The following is a 21,844-nucleotide window of genomic DNA, read 5'->3' on the forward strand; positions in this document are numbered from 1 at the left end:
TGGGCCTAGAATCAGTTATACTTGAGTTCAGATTCAACCTCAGACATTTAGCAGGTGTGTGACCCTGGGCAAGTCACTTAACCTCTCTCTGCTTCAGGTTCTTCAACTGTAAAATGGAAATAATAATTGCTTCTACCCACTAGAGTTGTTATTATCAAATAAGGTAATATTCTTGACTTAATGCCTGGCACATGGTAGACATTATATAAATGCTAGCTATTGTTATTATTAATTGAACAATCCCTGATCTAAATTATTCTTTATCCATTTTTCCCATTAGCCACTCTCATAGGATCATAGAATCATAACCAAGAGGGAGCTTGGAGGCCATCTATGCTGAACAGGAGGCTGCAATTATACACCTAAAAAATTAGTTAGTATGTTTTATTTTGACATCACCTACGCTTCCTAATGTCTCCTTCTTCCTGCCTCCTCTCAAGAAGCTATCCCAAATGGACTAGGACTGAACCTTTGATTTCATTCAGATAGAGAAGTCTTGGGGGAGAGAACTCTCTTTACCAGTGCTGGTTGATGTGGTCAATGTCTTCCAAGGGTTTTGACTTGGAGAGTTTCTTGAGCACCGAGGGGTCCATTGACTTGCCCAGAGTCATATTGTGTGTCCAGTTAGATTTAGAGGAGGAAAGTGATTTGTCCAAAGTCACACAGCAAACGAAAGTGACTTTGCTACGTTTTTCTCCCCAGAGGATTTCTCCATGCATGAACTTTTGTCAGTCATCTTACCATCTGCCAACCTCCGCCCACCTCCTATATGTACCTTCTTCCCCCTCATCTTTCCACCATGGAAATAACTTAAATCATTGTTACCTTTGGTACTATGGAAGATCTGGCAGTCTGTTGCCCTCCGACTCCACTCACAATCTCTCTGATGGTCTAGAATGAAACATTCTTCTTTCCTTGGCCACTTGGCAGTAGGTGACCACCACTGAGGGGTTGTATCCATTTTTCTAAAAATGGGCTCATTAATTCTGGCATTATGGTGAAACTCCAGCCTTCTGGGAAACAATTTGGAGCTATGATTAAAAACGCCACCAATTCGCAGAACCTTTAGCCCAATGATAAAACCACTGGATTTATACCTGAAATAGCAATCTGAAATTATATATATGTAACTAAAATAATAGTTTATTTTAAGATAAGGGAAGGATGGGAATTGGGATGATCTATCTAAAAACTGTAAATAACCTTCCCCCCCTCCCCAAATAAAGTTGATAACCTATACCATTTTAACACTTCTCTACCTACAAATCAAATTCCTACAACTGGCCAAATTAACCGCCATATATATAAAAATGGTAAGGAATGGAAGGTAGCAGGAACAGGGCTCAGAGGAAAGGTCTCACTAACAGATGGCACTTGGATGTCTTAAGCAGCTCTGTTGGAAATCACTCAATCAGCCAGAAGATACACATACAGGGACATAGGAATCAGCCATTGGATAAGGGATACAGTCACAAGAGAGGGAGACTAGTTAGACTCACGAGGTCCACCCAAGGAGCTAGACTCACTGCCCCCCTTAGCTTCGACTGTCACCAGTCAAAAGCCAAGTTCTGTCACTCTCCTAGAATTCTGGAAGCTTGCTCTTTGCCTTGCAGGATCTCCTGCTCCTACTTTCCTTATAACATATCCCAAAGATAGCAAACAATGAAAAAAAGAACCCATATGGGTATAAATATTTATAGAACCTCTTTGCTGCAAACCAAGGTGATGGCCAAGTTTTGGAAGATTAGATGAGCAAACGATGGCATGTAAATGTGATAGAATACTATTGTACCTTTAGAAATGATGAAATGAATGACTCCAGAGGAGTCTGGGAAACTTTGTATGAACTGATGTGCAGTGAGACGTGCTAAACCAAGAGAGCAATGTATTCAATAACAGCATTGTCCCCTTTGAAAAACTAAAAGAACTCTCTAATCAATATAATGACCAACCACGATTTTCGAAGACTGATACTAACGAGGCTACCTACTCCATGACAGAAAAGTAGGGGACCCCAGATAAAAAAATGACACACCTTCACAGAGTCAGTAATTATTTTTCCTTGATCATGTGCATTTATTACAAGGGTTTTTTTTTTCCTTTTCTTTTCTGCATTTGGAGGCGGAATAAGATGAGAAAGTAGAATATGGTTAGGAAAGCAAAAATTTTAAAAAGGAAAGAAAGAGGGCCATTAAAGATCCTTTTTTGCTCGTTTTTATGTTTGTTTATTTAGTATGAGTTTTCCCCTGGGTATCTCTATCCTTTCTTTTCTTTCCTATACTATGGATTAAGGTATCATCCAATAGAAAGATATGTATATGTAGATCGTGTCTTTCATGTTTCTATTTCTCAGTTCATCCTCTGGATCCACAAGATATTCTTCAGGTGTTGATTCTTTAGCTATATATTATGTTCACTTGGTTCTACTCTTTTCACTCTTCATTACTTCGTATAGGTCTTTCAAAGATCCTTTTAAAAAAAATGAACTGAAGAGTAGCAGGAAGGGTTGGAATTAGGATCACAACAGCAAGATGGCTTTGAAAGTTACATGTTGAATTTATTATATATTTAAAAGCAAAGCAAGTTGTACACAATAGAGATCTTCAGTTTTCTATGCAAATTCTCTTCTATTATACACTATTTACATATATGTATACACATATATGGAGATTTCCATTTTATTCTGTTTATTAGGATCATAACTTTAAAAAATTATAATGTAGGAGTTGGACTTGAGTCATTTTTTCCAATTTTTTTCTCATTCTTCTTGACCTCATTTGGGGTTTTCTTGGCAAAGATATTGGAATGGTTTGCCATGTCCTTCTCCAACTCATTTTACAGATGAGGAAACCGAGGCAAACAGGGTCGAGTATCTGAAGCAAGATTTGAACTCATGAAGATGAGTCTTCCTTATTCCAACCCTAGCACACATGGTGCTGCCATATTGTGGGAGACAACATGTAAATAACATGTAATATAAGATATCCACAGAGTGGATGAAAGATAATTTGGTCGGAGAAGACTCTAGCATTGAAGGGGGATGGAGAGGAACAACTATGTAAAACCTCGGATGAGAAATGAGAGCATTTCTGACATGAGGAACAGCCTGAGAAGTTGCAAGGAGTTAGTTTGAAGTATTGGCAGTGTTTGAGTTCACTCCATAAAGATAGGCTCACTAAATGGAGGACAATCATCTCTCATATTCAAAGGCTGACCTCAATGGATACTGCCTCTAGTGAATTTGTGAAAAGCTGGGGAAGAAGCTGGACATGGTAGCCCATATCTCTGTTGTCTGCTGGGTTAAGGGAAGGCTGAAGTTGAGGGATCACTTGAGCTCAGGAGTTCTGAGCTGCAATAACACTGACTCCAATCAGATGTCTGAACTACTTCTGGCCTCTAAGGTTGGGGGGTCACCAAGATGCTGAAGAAAGACCAAACTGGCCTGGGTTGGAATTTGAGCCAGTCAAAGCTTCTGTGCATATTAGCAGTGGGACTGGGACCATGAATGGCTGCTGCCCTTCTAATCTGAGCAAGATAGGGAGAGTCCAATGTTGAAATAAGATATAATAAAAATACAAGTGGAGTTTACAACTGGAGACTTCTAAAGCCTGAATTAGAAATGAGGCAATTGCTGAAATCTTGTTGGGATACTTTGCCATAGGTGCCAACCACAAGGCATGGTTTGGAAACCCAGTTGCCTCACTGCTTTGTGGGAGTTTTCATTCTTGTCTTCCACAAAGAGATAAAAAGGAATCTCATTCTGTTGAAGATATTTCATATATGGATTCATCATCTGCCTTAACATGCCCCTGCCTTGATATTCTGGCAGGGTATAAGCCATCCTTAATTCACAGGCTGCATCCATCACATTCCAGGATATGGGATTCCCCTCAGGACCAAGCAGACCATATGCAGGAAAGTTCTGGATACATCTTTTGATGTATCTCAGACTCTTCTCATTCTTTCCAAATTTCCAATTTTTGTTCACCAGCTCAGAATGAGAGACATCCAGGAAGGTAGGTTTGAACTCATCAACTTCACTGCAAAAGAAAAGAATAAACAAAGGAAAATGATTGCTTTCATTCCCACTTGTTTCTCAAATCCACTACATATGTTTCCCACTTCCAGGCCTTTGTTTGTATTAGTTACCTATGACTCTCATGTCCCCCTCTCCCTTCTCTCCAGGCATATCATAATCCACTGATTTCCTAGCCTTCTTTTAAATCTCAGATTGAGTGGCAGCTTCTTAATAAAGCCTTCCCTGATCTCAGTGTGGTCCAGTGGAAAACAGACTGGCTTTTGTAATAAGATAACATGGAGGGGGCAGCTGGGTAGCTCAGTGGATTAAGAGCCAGGCCTAGAGATGGGAGTTCCTAGGTTCAGATCTAGTCTCAGACACTTCCTAGCTGTGTGACCCTGGGCAAGTCACTTGACCCCCATTGTCTAGTCCTTACCACTCTTCTGTCTTAGAACCAATACCCAGTATTGATTCTAAGGTGTAAGGTAAGGGGTTAAAAAAAAAAGATTACATGGATTAAAATCATACCTCTCCCACCTTCTGGTTCTGTGACCTTGGTCAAACCACACTTCCATCCTTGCCTTTTTATATGTGAAAGTAAGGGGCCATACTAAATAGCCTCTTAGCACCTCTCCAGTTGTAGATGCAAGGTCATTCAGCTGTAATGGTCATTTGCTTATCTAATCTCATTGTCCTTTGCTTACCAAGTTATCACCTTACCATCCTTCAACCTAGTATATTCATTAGGGAAATCCCATTATTCTCACTGGGTTGTAAGTTTCTGGAAGGAAACAACCGTTTCTTATTTATTTTTTCATGTCATTTTTGCATGTCCCTCATGATAATGCTGCATAGTATTTATTGACTGCCTTGTGTAAAAATTAAATAATATATCTAATAATAGAATATTATATTTTATGAGGTTTATTAAGGATTATTAGAAATCAAGGAATAAAGAAGATACAAAATAAAAACCATGATTAGCCAATTCAGAATCCCGGTGCTTAGCTTACCACTAACTCCCTACATCTTTGCAATTGAAGAGAGAGAGGGAGGTGTTACTGCCAATTAAATATCAATTGTGATCTCACCTATGTGGAGACTCAGGTGAGATTATAGGGAATTCTGAGAAATACCAAGGACTTCTGGGGATGGAAAATCTCCATTTTTTACACTCGTCCAACTTTCCTTTTGACACAGATCATAACTTCAACATTCGTCAAGAGTTGCTTTGAAAACAGTATCAGTAAGTTTCTACTATGTGTCAGATATTGTTCTTGGTGTTGTGGATATGGAGGAAAACAAATCCTGACTTCAAGAAGCTTAAGTAACATGTCTGTCCACATGAACTAGACAGGTTTTCTGAGGGAAAACCTTTTGAAGCTGTTGGCCTATGAATAAGGAAGGAGATGTGACTCCTGAGAGGCTTTGGGAACACTGAAGCTACTATCTAGCCGAATGAATGAAGAAGAGATTTCTCCAGATAACTGACAACTCTTAGAGAGAGAAAGGTAGAGGGAAGTGAGTTCCTGGAGCCTCCAGAGTCTCAGACACTGTGGACGACTTAGAAGAAATTGTTCCTTCCTTCAAATATGTTTTTGGTGATCCTACATTGGGTTGATACAGTGACTTGCTCTTGATGAAATGTGAGATTATTCTCTTTCCTGGCCCATAAATCAGGACATTTTTGTATTTATATAGTACACATGCCTATGTCCTTTACTTACTTTCTATTAAAATAATCAAAAATATTCAGCAATAAATTGACTGAGACAAATTTGTAAGATTCAACTACTCACCGTGTTTCTAGTGTTGGCTCCCTCTAAAATCAATTGGACTGATCAAAGGCATGTTGCACCATCTATTGTGGTTCCTAATCTAAGGCTCTCTAGGAGGTTGGACGCGGCAGAATTTGAGTTCCCATGAGTTAGGCATATCTCCATTCCACAATGGGGAATCAGATGAGGATGTTAAGTAATGACCATGGGTATTTCATGTCTCTATTTTTTGCCACAAACTAGACAATGAAATTTAATCCTTTAATTATTAACAATCCAGGATAATGTATTGATTTAGAATCTTGAACCCTAGTGTCTAGTGATAGTCTCGCGGTGACCGAGAATGACTATTGTCTTTGTGCATTATCATCTATTGATGTACCCTCATGTGGCTTTGAAGTCCAAAGGCTGAGGTGCAGAGTTTGTGGCACATGGGAGACTACATTTCCCATGATCCCCTTTTCCTGTTTGTGCATCTCCTTACATGGAAGGAGCTTTCAGTTTCTTTTTTCAGTCCAAGTGGTACTTACTTCCATGGCAGAGGAGGGAGGATCAGTTTTTTTAGTTTTGCTAGCCTTACTTCCTTATACTTCAAGATAAATATTTAATAAATGTTATTAAATATAATACTTGGAGTTCTGGATATTAATTTTAATCTTTACAATTTTTGCAACCAAAAAGGCACTCAAACCCTCAATCTCTATACCAAAAGTTGGACAGTATAAAATTTGTCTGGTCATAGTCAATCAACTGACCAGGTGGCCTGAAGCATTTCCTACTGCTCATACAACAGTGGCTTTTGTTGCTAAAATCCTTTTGAAAGAAATTATTCCTTGTTTTGGCCTGCCAGCATGTATTGATTCCGATAAAGGAACTCATTTTACCAATTCAGTGTTATTTCAAATTTATTCATGTCTGGGGATAACTCCTAAATTTCATACACCATATCATCCCCAGAGCTCCGGACAAGTTGAACAAATGAATAAAGAACTTAAAACCATGATTGGCAAATTATGCACAGAGACTCATGTAAAGTGGCCTGAAATTCTACCTCTGGTGCTATTTTATCTCAGAAGCAGATCCAGAGGTGTTTTACACATCTCACCATTTGAGATGCTATTTGGACATCCACCTATTCAGGCACAACCATTTGCCCCTTTCTATACCTCACTGTTAGGAGGGTATACAACCATTGCTACATATATCAGACAATTACAAACAAAATTGAAAGAACTCCACAACTCTGGAGCTGGTGTTCAAGTAGGCCCCATTGATTTCTCACATCATGATTTAAAATCAGGTGATAATGTGTACATAAAGAATTTCAAATGTACTGGATTGACTGAACCTGCTTATGATGGACCATTACAGTTCCTATTAACTACATCAATAGCCATAAAAATTGGAGAGAGGGACTCATGGATTCATTGTAAGCCATGTAAAACAAGTACCTTCTGTTGATGGTGAATAATTACTTGCACTGATTGTATTTGACTATTGATTGTTTTTGGATTTATTTATTGCTGGATTTGTACTATATTGTTATACTTTATTTGGTTGATCCTTGTATTTGCTCAAATTGCCTTGTAGGGCAACACATGTACCACCTCATAGAAGAAAATCTGTATTAGTGACCTCATTGACCTGATGTACCTTTTGTAATATTTTGTGCCTTTACGTTTTTTGTTTGTTTGTTTTTGTATTTTCTTGAATGTATTATTGCTTTGTCTACTTCATTTGCACTCACATTATTTTATCTGTCTTATTTGCACTCACACTGCGGATCTTGGTAAGTCAAAGAGGAAATGAATCTCATTTTTTGAAAACTAGTCCCTATACTTTATCTCTGTAATTGTGAAATATACACACTTTTAACATTTTGTTTTCTTCCTACATGTGTCAACAGTATTTGATTTTTTCCTTCTTTTCTTATTTTTTTTTGCTTTTGACACATATGTCACTTGTATTGAAAAAAATTTACTATTTTTACTTTTTTCAATAGCATAAGCTAAGATATACATTTGCCTAGCACATAAAAAATATACCCAAAGAGCTTTGGACTATGGCAACCTGCCACTAGTTATTTAACTATTATGAGACTTTAGTTCTATGTCTAATCCAAGGACAAACAGACCACAAAGGAGCACAGAACTTGATTTGCAAAGTGCCAAATAAGCACAAAAAAGGTAAAGGAAACCAAACCAATGCTACAGGGATTGATGGCATTCCACACAAAAAGCACAATGACTTGATCATGTGTGAGACTCGAGGTTTCAGCTGTTTAACAAGTGTTAATGCAGGACTTACTTGTACCACACTCTATATCAAGCATATGACATCGTTTGCTCTGGTTCCATTATCCCAAAAAAATGAAGAAAAGTGTTGAACCAGGAAATTCTATTTCCAATTTGTCACTAGATCTAGTCTCTTTTTCTATTTTCTCTCATGATGTGACAACTTACTGTAGTCCAGACTGCTAAATTGGGTTAGTGACTAATTGTTGTATGCTTATGGGACATGGATCACTAAAAGTACCTGTTGTGAGTTGTGATTTTTTCCCCTTCTTCCCAGAATTTTTTTCAAGTTTTCTTTTTACATTTTTTATCTGACTCAGAAGTTATTTTTTAAATTTTAATTTCTTTGATTCCTTGAATTTTTTTTTGATACTTGATTCATATGCCTTATGACTCAACCATGTATCCCTGTGTAATTCCTATATGCATCATGGTATCCTCCTGGGGGGGGGGGATGTATTATTATTTTCCTCAGGGGGGACTATGTTATTATTGTGAACTTTGACTTTAATTTGAGCCAAATTTAGAACAAGAGACTACCTCCCAGAATCTAGAAGGTGCCATGAAGATGCCTGTAGAGACCACACTCTATATCAGAAGATCTAGAGTGAACTTTGAGATATGGTGAATTTGAATTTTGGGGGGGTTGAAATGCTATTGTTTTGAATGTACACTATTATGCCAAAGGGGACTGCCCCCTAAATGGATTTTTGTAAATGCACCTATTATTGGTTTTGTTCCTTTTCCCTTTTTTTTCCTCATCCCCAAATTATTGTAATTTCCCTTTGAAAACTGTAACATTTGCATATAACTCTAGTTAAAGTTATGTTAATTATGTTTTCATGATCCACTGGGGAGACTGGTCTCCCAAAGGATCACAGGGAGATATGTATTGATTTAGAATCTTGAACATTTCCCACTACATTTCCCACAATCCCCTTTTCCTTTCCCTGTTTGTGTGTCTCCTTACATGGAGGGAGCGTTCAGTTTCTTTTTTCCACCCATGTGGTCTCTCTGGTTTCATGGCGGAGGATGGAGGAGCGTTTTTTTTTTTAGTTTTACTAGCCTTACTTCCTTATACTTCAAGATAAATATTTAATAAATGTTATTAAATATAATACTTGGAGTACTGGATATTAATTTTAATCTTTACAATGTGATATTAGAATAGGAGGTTATACATGTTCCTACCTCTTAAACTTTCCAATATTTTGGTTATCTGTTTCCTGGGATTTCCTAAATATTCTTTTATTGGGAGACTTCATTTGCAGTGTAGCTTCTGTTGTATAGAGAAAACACTTGGAATAATCTATTTGCACTGATTTTGAAGCTGCAACACTTTTTATTTTCTCATCCAAACTCTGTTGTAAACCTGGGGAAGAGAAAGATGAAGGCAACACAGACCTTGTTTTAGATTTTCTTTGCATCTTCTGAGAGAGCACAAGTTAATGGAAACAGCATCAACTTTGTAATCAGACACCCTAGGTTAGAATCCCAGCTATTATTTCTTCACCAAGGGCCTCACTTTCCCCTTCTATAAAATAAACAGATTGGACTCAATGGTCTTTAAGATCCTTCTTAGCCCTAAAATCCATGATCCTATCATCTAGTCTAATTCACTCTAACTCTAAATCTTTTTTTTAATTGAATTTTATCATCATGCAAAACACTTCCATATTGGTCACTATTGTGAGAGCACACTCATACAAAAACGAAAGCCCAAAATAAATCATAAATACCCCAAACTGAAAGGTAATATGCTTTGATTCACATCCATCAGAGTCCAGTAGTTCTTTCTCTGAAGGCGGATAGTGTTCCCCATCTTAAGTCTTTCAGGATTATCCCAGATCATTGCATTGCTGAGAACAAGCAAGTTTTCACAGTTGATCATTGTACAATATTGTTGTTATTGTGTACAATATTCTCCCAGTTATGCTTATTTCACTCTGCATCAGTTCCTGTAGCTCTTCCCAGCTTTTTTCTGAAATCATCTGGTTATCATTTCTTATAGCACAAGAGTATTCCATCACCAACATATGCCATAATTTGCTCAGCCATTCCCCAATTGATGGACATCCCCATAGTTTCTAATTCTGAGTCCAGCTCTTAATCTTATTCATTAACTCAATAAATTATGATATTAGGACATATATAATAAGCACTTCTGCAAACTGGAAGAATCATTAGTGTCTGAACTTTTGGCAATTGACCCATTTCCTCCTCTTGACTCTGATGTCACTTCTTCAATGACAGCTATTTCTCTACTTTCTTATCCTTTTCTTATTCCATAAGCTAGAATGATTTTCTGTCTGATTATTTGCACATCGTAAGTGCTTAATAATGTTTATTGACCAATAAGTGGGTTCCTCTTGGAACCACTATTTTCTAAAAGTGTCCAGTTCAGCTACACTCACTGCTTCATTCTTCTCTTGATTGTATTCCAATTCTCCACATTTCTCCCCCTGCCCTCCAGGTGTGTACCTTCCCCTTCCCCCTCCCTTCCTTCCTTTATTGCTTGTATTTGTATCCCCAGAGCTCAACACAAAGTCCAACCCTCAATGAGTGCTGAATAAGGACATTCTGACTTACTCATATTTATTATAGATACATATTTATACTCTTCTTGTGCACTTAGAATAATAAACTAAAAGAATGATTTGGGAAGGAGCCTTCAATAGAATCCATGCTATCATTACCTCATTTTGAAAAATGAAGAAATGAAGACCTAGAGAAGCTAAATGACTTGTCTAAGTTTACATAAACAAAATTTGAGTGTCAGAGTCAGAATTTGAACTCAAACAATCAGAGAAGTAGGAAGGAAACTAGGGGAGATCAGTTTCATGGAAGCCAAAGAGAGTATTTTGGAGTGGTCAACCAAAAGCTGTGAATGCCAAGTAGGATACGGACCGAAAATAGAAAATCAGATTTATCAATGAAAAGATCATTGGTAGCTTTGGTGAGAGCAGTATCAGTTGAGTGGATAAGTCAGAAGTCAGATTGCAAGTAGTTTGAGTGTAGAGGTAAGGAAATGGAATAAATGAAAGAATATGACTCTATGAGTTTGATTAAAAGGGTTGGGCAGCTAGGTGGTTCAGTGGATAGAGTGCTGACCAAATGTGACCTCAGACACTTCCTAGCTGTGTGGCCCCCTGGGCAAGTCCCTTAGCCTCTGATGGCCTAACAAAAAGCTCCTCTGAAAAAAAGAAATGGCAAATCTCTTAAGTATCCTTGCCAGGAAAACCCCATGGATGCTCCATGGGGTTATGGAGAGTCAGACATGACTGAAAATCCAAAAGATTTTCACTAAAAGACTAAATCACAACCACATAAAAGGAATGGGGTGTATAAACTGGTCTGTTTCAGTCTCTTAACTATTTTTATAGGTGGGAGAGTCTTGTCCTTATTTATGGATAGTTGAAAGAAGTCATTGAACAAATAAAGTCTAAAAATGGAAATGATTGATGGGGCAAGCTCTGAGAAGAGAGTAGAAGGGATCAAATGCACAAGTAGAAGGATCAGTCTTGATAAGGAAAATGACCTCTGCTCCTCAGTGACTGGAATAGAAGAAGAGAGGTAAGGAGGTGATGTAAAGAGGTCTTGAGGTGCAAAGGAGAGGAGAAGAGAAAGCTCATAGTTGGTATAAAAAGACATTAATAATAGTAGAATCTTAGAGATCATCTACTTCATGTTCTTCATTTTAAATGATACCAAAGCCTAGAAATAAAGAGTGTTATTTAGGTTCATGCTGGAAGGCAATGACAAAGCCATGATCAGAGGCTAGGAAAGACATAATGCTATTTCCTCTCCTCAGAGCTCCTTCCCAAGGAAATTACAATGTAGTTGAATTTGTAAGAAATCTTGGTTTGAAATCCAGCTTTACCACTTTCAGGTGTGTGACTTTGGGGAAACCATTTTGTGATTTTGGTGAGAAGTTTCTTGGTCCTTAGATAGAGATCATAATATCTAAACTTATCAACTAACCAGTATTCTGATTTTTGTCTCACTTACTTGTCCATCTGTCTTGTCTCCTCAACTAGATCATAAGGATCTTGAGGGAAGGGACCATGCCATTCTCATCTTCATATACCAAATGCCAACAATGATACCTTTCATATAGTTGGTGCTTAATCAATGTTATCTGTTTTTTAAGAAATTCTGTTTGCTTCTAAATGGTTACCTTGGATTCTGAGACTCTGATCCCAGTTAATGACTTTATTAGATTCCAGGATCTCTGGTAATGTCTCAGGAGCTTTGGTGAAGATGTGATAACAGTTTATGTAATGATCCATGTCATCAGTCATTTCCTGTGCAGGATGGGGGGAAAGAAAGTGGAATATCATTGTCACAGAAATGACAAAGCACTCCTGTGTCTTTTCCAAGAAAACCCCAAAGGAGTCCCAAAGATTTAGACAGAAATGACTGAACAGAAACAACAAAAGACCAGAATAGAATATTATTCTTTTTTAATTGTATATTTTTATTTATTTAATTAATTTAGAATATTTTTTCATGGTTACATGATTCATGATCCCTCTCCCCTCCCCTCTCCTGGAGCTGACAAGCAATTCCACTGGGTTTTACATGAATCATTGTTCAAAACCTATTTCCTTTTATTGATATTTGCAATAGAGTGATCATATCCCTAATCATATTCCGAACGAACCATGTGATCAATCATATGTTTTTCTTCTGCATTTCTACTCTCACAGTTCTTTTTCTGGTTGTGGATAGCATTCTTTCTCATAAGTCCCTCAGAATTGTCTTGGATCATTGCATTGTTGCTAGTAGAAAAATCCATTAGGTTCCATTGTACCACAGTGTATCCGTCTCTGTGTACAATGTTCTCCTGGTTCTGCTCTTTTTGCTCTGTTTCAATTCCTGGAGGTTGTTCCAGTTCACATGGAATCCCTCCAATTCATTATTCATTTCAGCACAATAATATTCCATAACCAACAGATACCACAATTTGATCAGCCATTCCCTAATTGAAGGGCATCCCCTCATTTTCCAGTTTTTTGCCATCACAATGAGCACAACTATGAATATTTTTGTATAAATCTTTTCCCTTATGATCTCTTGGGGGTACAAACTCAGCAGTGGTATGGTTGGATCAAAGGGCAGGCAGTCTTTTAAAACCCTTTGGGCATAGTTCCAAATTGACTTCCAGAATGGTTGGATCAATTCACAACTCCACCAGCAATGCATTAATGTCTCAATTTTGCCACTTCCCCTCCAACATTCATTACTTTCCTTTGCTGTCATATGAGCCAATCTTCTGGGTGTGAGGTGGTACCTCAGAGTTATTTTGATTTGCATTTCTCTAATTATAAGAAATTTAGAACACTTTTTCATGTGCATATTAATAGTTTTAATTTCTTTATCTGAAAACTGTCTATTCATGTTTCTTGACCATTTATCTATTGGGAAATGGCTTGATTTTTTGTACAACAGACTTAGCTCCTTATAAATCTGAGAAATTACATCTTTGTCAGACTTTTTTGTTATAAAGATTTTCCCCAATTTGTTGCTTTCCTTCTAATTTTGGTTGCATTGGTTTTGTTTGTACAAAACCTTTTTAATTTAATGTAATCAAAATTATTCATTTTATATTTTGTAATTATCTCTATCTCTTGCTTGGTCTTAACATATTTCCTTTCCCACAGATCTGACAGGTATACTATTGTATGTTTGCCTAATTTATAAGTAAATATATAATTTCCTTCTTTATAATTAAATCATTTATCCATTCTGAATTTATCTTGGCATAGGGTGTGAGATGTTGATATAAACCTAATTTTCCCCATACTGTTTTCCAATTTTCCCAACAGTTTTTGTCAAATAGTTGATTCTTGTCCCACTCTCTTTCTGAGGTCATTTACCCCAAGCATATTCCATTGATCCTCCCTTATGTCTCTTATCCAGTACCATATTGTTTTGATTATCATTGCATTATAATACAGTTTAAGATCTGGTACTTGTAGGCCTACATCCTTCACATTGTTTTTCATTATTTCTCTTGATATTCTTGATCTTTTGTTCTTCCAAATGAACTTTGTTATAATTTTTTCTAATTCAATAAAAAAAGTTTCTTGATAGTTTGATAGGAATGGCAATGAATAAGTATCTTAATTTGGGTAGGATTGTCATTTTTATATTAGCTCATCCTACCCAAGAGCAATTAATATTTTCCCAATTCCTTACATATAGTTTTAATTGTGTGGAAAGTGTTTTGTAGTTGTGTTCATATAATTCCTGTGGCAAATAGATTTCTAAATATTTTATATTGTCTAGGGTGGTTTTAGATGGAATTTCTCTTTCTAACTTTTGTTGCTGAGTTGTGTTGGAAGTATATACAAATATCTATTTTCTCTTTTGTTAATTTAGACAATTTATATTTTTGTAAATATTCACCCATGTCACCTATATTGTCATAGTCATTGCCATATAATCGGGCAAAATTGTTCTTATTAATTACCTTAATTTTTCATTAGAGATGAGATCACCCTTTTCATCTTTGATACTGCTAATTTGATTCTCTTGTTTCTTTTTTTATTAGATTAACCAGTATTTTATCTATTTTATTTGTTTATCCAAAGTACCAGCTCCTAGCCTTAGTTATTAAGTCAATAGTTCTGTTACTTTGAGTTTCATTAATTCCTCCTTTTATCTTTAGGATTTCCAATTTGGTCTTTATCTGAGGGTTTTTAATTTGTTCTTTTTCTAGTGTTTTTTTAAAAATTTGCATGCCCAATTCATTGACCTCTTACCTCTCTATTTTGTTAATATAGACACCTAGGGATATAAATTTTCCCCTGAGTACTGTTTTGGCTTTATCCCATAGATTTTGATGTGTTGTTTCCTCATTGTCATTCTCTTCAAGTAAATCAGTAATTATTTCTATGATTTTTTCTATGACCCACCTAATTGAAGAATTAGTTCATTAAATTTCCAATTAATTTTAAATTTGCCCATCCATGAACCCCTATTGATTATTATTTTTATCACATTATGGTCTGAAAAAATTGCATTTATTATTTCTGCTTTCTTACATTTGTTTGCAATGTTTTTATGCCCTAGTCCATGGTCAATCTTTGTATATTTTCCATGTGCTACTGAAAAGAATGTATATTTCTTTTTATCTATTTTTTCCCATATATCTATTAGCTCTAATTTTTCTAATATTTCATTCACTTCCTTTCTTTCTCATTTAATTTTTGGTTCTATTTATCTAGTTATGATAGAGGAAAGTTAAAGTCTCCCCATAGTATGGTTTTACTATCTATTTCCTCCTTAAACTCCTTTAGTTTCTTTAGAAATCTGAATGCTGTACCATTTGGTACATATATTTTGAGTACTGATATTTCTTCATTATTTATAGTGCCTTTCATGAACCTTCCTTATCTTTTTAAATGAGATCTAGTTTTGCTTTAGCTTTGTCTAAGATCATAATGATTACTCCAACTTTCTTTGTCTTAGTGGCAGCCCAGTAAATTCTGTTCCACCATCTTATCTTTATTCTATGTATGTCTACCTTCCTCAAGTGTGTTTCTTGTAGACAACATATGGTAGGATTCTGGTTTTTAATTCATTCTGCTATCCTCTTCCTTTTTATTGGTGAGTTCATCCCATTCACATTCACAGTTATGATTACTATCTGTGTATTCCCTTCCATTTGGACTTTCCTCCTCTGATTCTGCCTTTTTTCTCATTGCTCTTACCTTCCCCTTCATTTTTTTTTGCTTTTAGTCAGTCTCCCCTCTTTCCACTCCCTAATGTTACTCCCCTTCCTACCCCTCCCCTCTTATTATTTCCCTCTTGCTATAGTGCCTTTTAAATGACCCCCCAATCTCTCCCTCCCTTGTATTGCTCTCCTCCCCATCAGTCCATTTATTACCGTTCTATTACTCTATAAGATATGATATAATTCTCTGCCCCAATAGATCTGATTGTTCTTCCCTCTCTGAGTCAATTCCAAAGCATGTAAGATTTAAGTATTACCTGTCTCCAACCTCTTTCATCCTTCCATTATATTGGCCTTCTTTATGAATTATAAATTTACCCCAATTCATCTCTTCCCATTTTTCTTATTATTATCCTCTTTTCCCCTTAGTTTTTTATAGTTTTGACATATCATCATATACAGTTTGTCACTGTACCCTCTAAGTATACCTCTTCTAGCTACCCTGCTGCTAATAACAATTTTAAGAGTTACCAATATCATCTTTTCTTATAGGAATACAAATCATTTTAACTTATTAGGTCCCTTAAAAAAGTTGTGTTTTTCCCCCTTTCTTAATTATCTTTTGGTGATTCTCTTTAATTCTGTGTTTGGGCATCAAAATTTCTGTTTAAGTCAAGTCTTTTCTTTTGATATGCTTGAAAGTCTTCTATTTTATTAAATGACCATACTTTCCCTTGCAAGAATATAATCAGTTTTGCTGGGTAGTTGATTCTTGGTTGTAGACCCAGTTGTTTTGCTTTCCAGAATATCATATTCCAAGCCCTCAGGCCCTTCAGTGTGATGCAACCAGGTCCTGTGTTATCCTAACTGTGGCTTCATAATATCTGAATGGTTTCTTTTTAGCACCTGGTAATATATTTTCCTTGGTCTGGTAGTCCTTGAAGTTGTCTATAACATTCCTGGGCATTGTCAATTGGAGATTAAATGTAGGAGGTGATCTGTGAATTCTTTCAATCTCCACTTTACCCACTTGTTCAAGAATATCAGGGCAGTTTTCTTGGATAATTTCCTGTAGAATGATGTCCAGGCCCTTTCTGTTGTAATGATTTTCAGATAGTCCAATAATTCTTAAATTGTCTCTTCTGGATTTATTTTCTAGGTCCAATGTTTTATCAATGAGATGCTCCATATTTTCCTCAATTTTTTCATTCTTTAGATTTTGTTTTACAGATTCTTGATGCCTTGTAAAATCATTTACTATAGTTGTTGGGTTCTAATTTTTAAAGGCTGAATTTCATCCCTGACTTTTTGGTTATCCTTTTCATTTTGGTCTGTTTTTCTTTGTATGTCACCTTTCACTTTCTTTGCCTGGTTTTCAAGTTTGCCAATTCTGGCTTTTAATATACTATTTTGTTGTTTTAGTTAATGTGCCTCTGTTTCCAGATGATGTGCTTTGCTTTTTTAAGTTATTTTTTCCGATTATCTTCAGCCTTTCTTAATTGTTTTTTGAATTGTGTTCTGAGTCCTTCCAAAGCCTGTGTCCAATTCTTTGGAGTTCCTGAGTTTTTTCTTGGTGTTTCTTGGTCCTCCTCTGTTCCATTTGTTCTTTGTTCATTACCTAGATAGCAGCTTCCTGGTCAGAGCCTTGACTTTCCCATGGTAGTACCAAGATACTCTGTCGGGATTTCAGCCTTTGCCCCGGGATCCCAGTCAGCTGGATTCTTACTGTGGGTTTCAGCATAGTAGGTGAGGGAGTGGTGTTGAATATTGAGCTTCTTTGACCTCTGAAGGCTTCTTATCTGCATTATTAATAGATGAGATTAAACTAGGCAGAGCTGATCTGCAAAGTTGGATGTGTCCTGAGACCAAGACCACCAAAGGCAGAGGCCCAAGATTGAGAGTGATGGCTGAAGGCTGGGACCAGGCTGCCCTCTCTCTGCCCCTCTCCTCCAGCTGCCTCCATATCAGATGTGGTCAGAATCCTGAGCTGGAGTATTTGTGGTAGCAAGGCACTCCTTCAGCTTGGAACCCTCCTCCTGAGATCCCAAAAACCACCCAGCTTTCATCACAGTAGGTAGGGATGGGATCCTGGGACTTCTTTCTTTCTTTTTCTTAAACCATAGAATTCAGCCTTCTCTGTGTACCTTTTAAGTTGAATTGAACAGGAGGGTCCCCCAGCTCTGTCCTGTTGTTGGATTTGGTTTTCTATTCCCCTCAAAGCACTTTGTTTTTGATTGGTGTGGACGGGTTTTCACAGAGGACTCAACTTTTGCTGCTTCTAAGTGGCCATCTTGACACCACCTCCTCTTTAAACTCTTTTCAAAATTCATTTTAAGACTCAGTTCAAGCTACCAACTTCTACATGAAGCCTTTCCTAATCACCTCCAATTAATAATGATCTCTCTTTAAATCTCTTTGTCTTTTATTCTGACTATACAGAAATCCCTTGTATATCATGGCTTTCCCCTTCGTGTTTCCAATATATTGTGTGTTGGCACAAGAAATGAAGTGGGAATTTTGGGGGAGTTTTGCAGAAGCATCAGGTGACACATAAAGATCTAATGACACCACAGGAAAAAACCTTAGAACCTCAGAAGAGCACAAAATGTGTGTATTGTATAATATCAAAGTACTTTATCTTTTCATAAATATTCATAATTTCTTTTTATCCCATATTCTAAATTATTCCAATTTATAAATATCCCATAAAAGCAAAAGAAGATATTCAGACTTCTCAGATATGAAAGGAAGGCCAAAAAAATTTTACAAGGATTTTCCAGATTGCAAGGAACCCATTCCCCTAACCCCCATGATGAGATATCTAAATTTGTTATCTACTTATATATGAACATGTTGTCTATTCCAATAGAATGAAAGTTCTGTGAGGGCAGGAACTGCTTTCTTTCTTAGTTTTATCAGGTTCTAGCAAGTAAGAGTTACATAATATGTGCTTGTCAGTTATGTGATCTTACCTCTTTCTGAGGCCGAGTAATGACAGTCTGATATTCTGGCCAGGAGTCCACTAGAACTTCCAAGTTGAAAGGATTTCCCCTACTAATGTGGAAAATGGAGCCATATACCTGTAATAAGAAGACAGAGCCAAGAGAGACTGGAAAAGCTTCATCATTTCATTAATGTTGTCAAGCAAGGAAGTAAAATGGAAGTGGGAGCTAGTGATAAGTGGGATGATAGCACTTTTTCAAGGCCAATTGTGGTTTTGGTGACAAATGAAGACACTGATGGTTATATATGTTTGTATTCTGCTAATGCTTCAGGAAATAACATTTTTCTTTTTCTCTGTTTTAGCTCATCCTTTTCTATCACTCCTCCCTTCTCTTCCTGCTTCCCATTATTCTGTGGTATTCATTATATTTCTTAGAGTCTGGAATTTATAAATGGGATAAAGATGTTCCATCACCTCTTGGGATATAAGAAAACAACAACAACAACAGCTTCTATTTCCATAGCTCTTCAGTCTTCAATTGATCTCAAAAGACTTATTTCTTGCATAGGAGATGTAGATGGATGAAAGTTGGGCTCAGGATTGAAGCCAAGGAAGAGCCTGGGCTATATTGCATTTAGGAAATTGCACAGCATGTTAAGTAGTGCTAAGCTGCTCTCTGATACAAAAGCTCATCTATTTATCTGTCACTTTAATTATGTAGCTTTGATATATCCCCTGGACTTCAGTTCCTCATTGTCAACTATTGCTGGAGATTGTCACTTGACTGTCCCATCAACATGTGCCAAACAAAATTCAACTTCTGCACTAAAACCACCACTCTTCTAAGCTTCACTTTTTAATGGATATCTCCAACATCCAAATCCCAGTTTAATAAACTGAATATTTTCCTTTTTCCTTACCACCAATATCTATCAATTGTAGATGCTACCCATTCTACACAAAGATGCTATTCATTTCTCCAACCACAGGCTACCATCCTCATTCATCTTCCACATAGACTATTGCAATAGACTTCAAACTGGGCTCTGTGTCATCAGCTTCTCTCTCTCCAAGCCATCCTCCACAGAGCTACTAAGTCATCTTATTAAGGCCCTCCAATGATTTCCAATGGTTCCCCATTGTGTTGGAGATAGAACATCAACTACTCAGTCCTGCATTTACAGCCTTTCACAATATTGTTCCACTGGCCTCTCCACTGTTGTTTTACATGAGTTCTTTTCTTTTACCATTCCTGCCAGAGAAGTAGCATGGCTGTCCATGGAATCAGAAATCTCAAATTCAAGTTCTGCCTCTATCGAATGGGAACTAGGAGACCTCAAAGCTACTTAAATTCTCAGTACCCTAGGGAACCTATTAGACTATAAGTTACAGACCCAAACTGCATTGACCAAAGACATTTTCAAATTGGGAATCCCCTAAGTCAGTGAAATCACACATATAGACCCCCCAAAAAGTGTTCCAGTCAATCTGGATTATTTGCTGTTCCTCAAATTAGAAGTCCATTTTTTTTTTGCTTCTGTACATTTGTTTATGCCCTAAGTACTAAATGTATTCCTTTTTCTCCTAAGCCTCTTCCTCTTCTTTTAAGGCTTACTTTAGGTACTTGGTCCCCAATGAAGTTTACTAAATCTCTAACTGTGCTCTCTCTGTCTGTCTCTCTCTGTCTATCTCTCTGACTCTCTATCTCTCTGTCTCTGTCTCTGTCTCTGTCTCTTTCTCTCTCTCTCCCCCCCCCCCTGCTCTCTTTCTCTCTCCCTTTCCCCCTCTTTTTCTTCCTCTCCCTGCCTCAGATCTACTTCATATTTACTTTTTTGTATTCCTCAAGTACGATACCTGTAGAATGTAAACCTCTGGAATCCTAGGATGGTTGGTTTCATTTTTTTTTTCCTTTGTAGTGCCAGAGCCTAGTGTAGTAGATTTTTAAGTAAATTTTTTTTAAAATTTTTAAAAAATGATAAAAATTTTCTTTTGATGATGCTATATGACTACAAATTTAGCATTATGAAAACTGAGGTGAACTAAAGGATGCTAGAGAACTCTACAATTGATATAAATAAACTAATAAGCAATGGTTTATTTCCAATGATGCCTTGAATGTAAAAGCAAACCTCTAAGGAATATGATTGGAAAAGGAAGTGAATCCATGAAGACCACTAGGTGGTGCAATGGATAGTGCGGAACTCTGAGTCAGGGAATCCTGAGCTCAAATCCTTCCTCAAACATTTACTAGCTGTATGATCTTAGATAAATCATTCAACCTCTGTCAGCCTCAATGTCTTCAATTTAAAAATGAGAATTCTAATAGCACTTACCTTATAGGATTGTTGTCAAGATCAAATGAGATAAGGTGTAAAGTGCTTTGTCAAAGCTCTGTTAATGCTATCTATCGTTACTATGAGTGAAGGGCAACAAGAAGAGAGCCCCAGCCCTTCACTGGTGCCCTTGAAAAGGTCAAAGGTCTTTAGCACTTTGAGTAAATTGTCTCTGGAGGATTGATGAGACAACATGGAGAAGAATTTAGGGGAAAATAAGTCATTCCTGACTGTACCTGCACTGTGAGAAGGAAGGAGAATAGAGGGCTAGTTTGAGAAGAAAAGAGATGGGATGGAATAAATAAAAGGACAAAATATTACTTGGCAAAAGAAGAAACTGAGACTTAGAGCTCTGAAGTGGGACTGCCTGATATCAAGAAGGGTTACTCTAGGCTGACATTTCTCTGCTTCCTGCTTGTTTCCTGACACGGGGATGGCCACATCTCCTTTTGGCTGCGCCCTGCCTTACCTTCAGGGATTCCGGGATGCTTTTGGCCAGGGACTGGTACAGAGCCTGCAACTTCTGGGCCTCTTGTAATAGACGCATTGTTTGTGGTGCCGCACACTTCCTTGCCCTTCAGATCAAAACATTGGGAATAAAAGGAATGAAAGGAGAAATGGGATTTCTCAAGAAGGTGAGAAAGTAGAGCCATAGTGAGTGATGGGTGACACCTAATTCGGAGGAGGATCTGACCTTTCCTGTTTCACTCTGACTTGACTCAGAGGCCTAAGGACTAAATTAGGTTCTATTATATCCAGTTACTTGGGTGCCTGGGGATGAAAATGCAACCTTTAG

At 37.1% G+C, this 21,844-nt stretch overlaps 1 protein-coding gene across 1 annotated transcript in view; it reads right to left on the reverse strand.

Moving 5' to 3' along the window:
• Positions 1-2,052: 2,052 nt before the first annotated feature.
• LOC100027341 (glycine N-acyltransferase-like protein 2) overlaps positions 2,053-21,844 on the reverse strand; it is a 29,842-nt gene continuing 10,050 nt past the window's right edge. Inside the window, exons 2-6 of the mRNA XM_007497523.2 lie at positions 21,518-21,623; positions 18,744-18,851; positions 12,268-12,394; positions 9,282-9,462; positions 2,053-4,040 (exon numbers count right to left, since the gene is read on the reverse strand). Coding sequence (XP_007497585.2) covers positions 3,614-4,040; positions 9,282-9,462; positions 12,268-12,394; positions 18,744-18,851; positions 21,518-21,595 — 921 coding nt within the window. The 5' untranslated portion in view covers positions 21,596-21,623 and the 3' untranslated portion in view covers positions 2,053-3,613. The remainder of the gene's footprint in view (positions 4,041-9,281; positions 9,463-12,267; positions 12,395-18,743; positions 18,852-21,517; positions 21,624-21,844) is intronic.

The sequence above is a fragment of the Monodelphis domestica genome, chromosome 6, assembly GCF_027887165.1.
Source record: "Monodelphis domestica isolate mMonDom1 chromosome 6, mMonDom1.pri, whole genome shotgun sequence".
Classification (NCBI taxonomy): Eukaryota; Metazoa; Chordata; class Mammalia; order Didelphimorphia; family Didelphidae; genus Monodelphis; species Monodelphis domestica.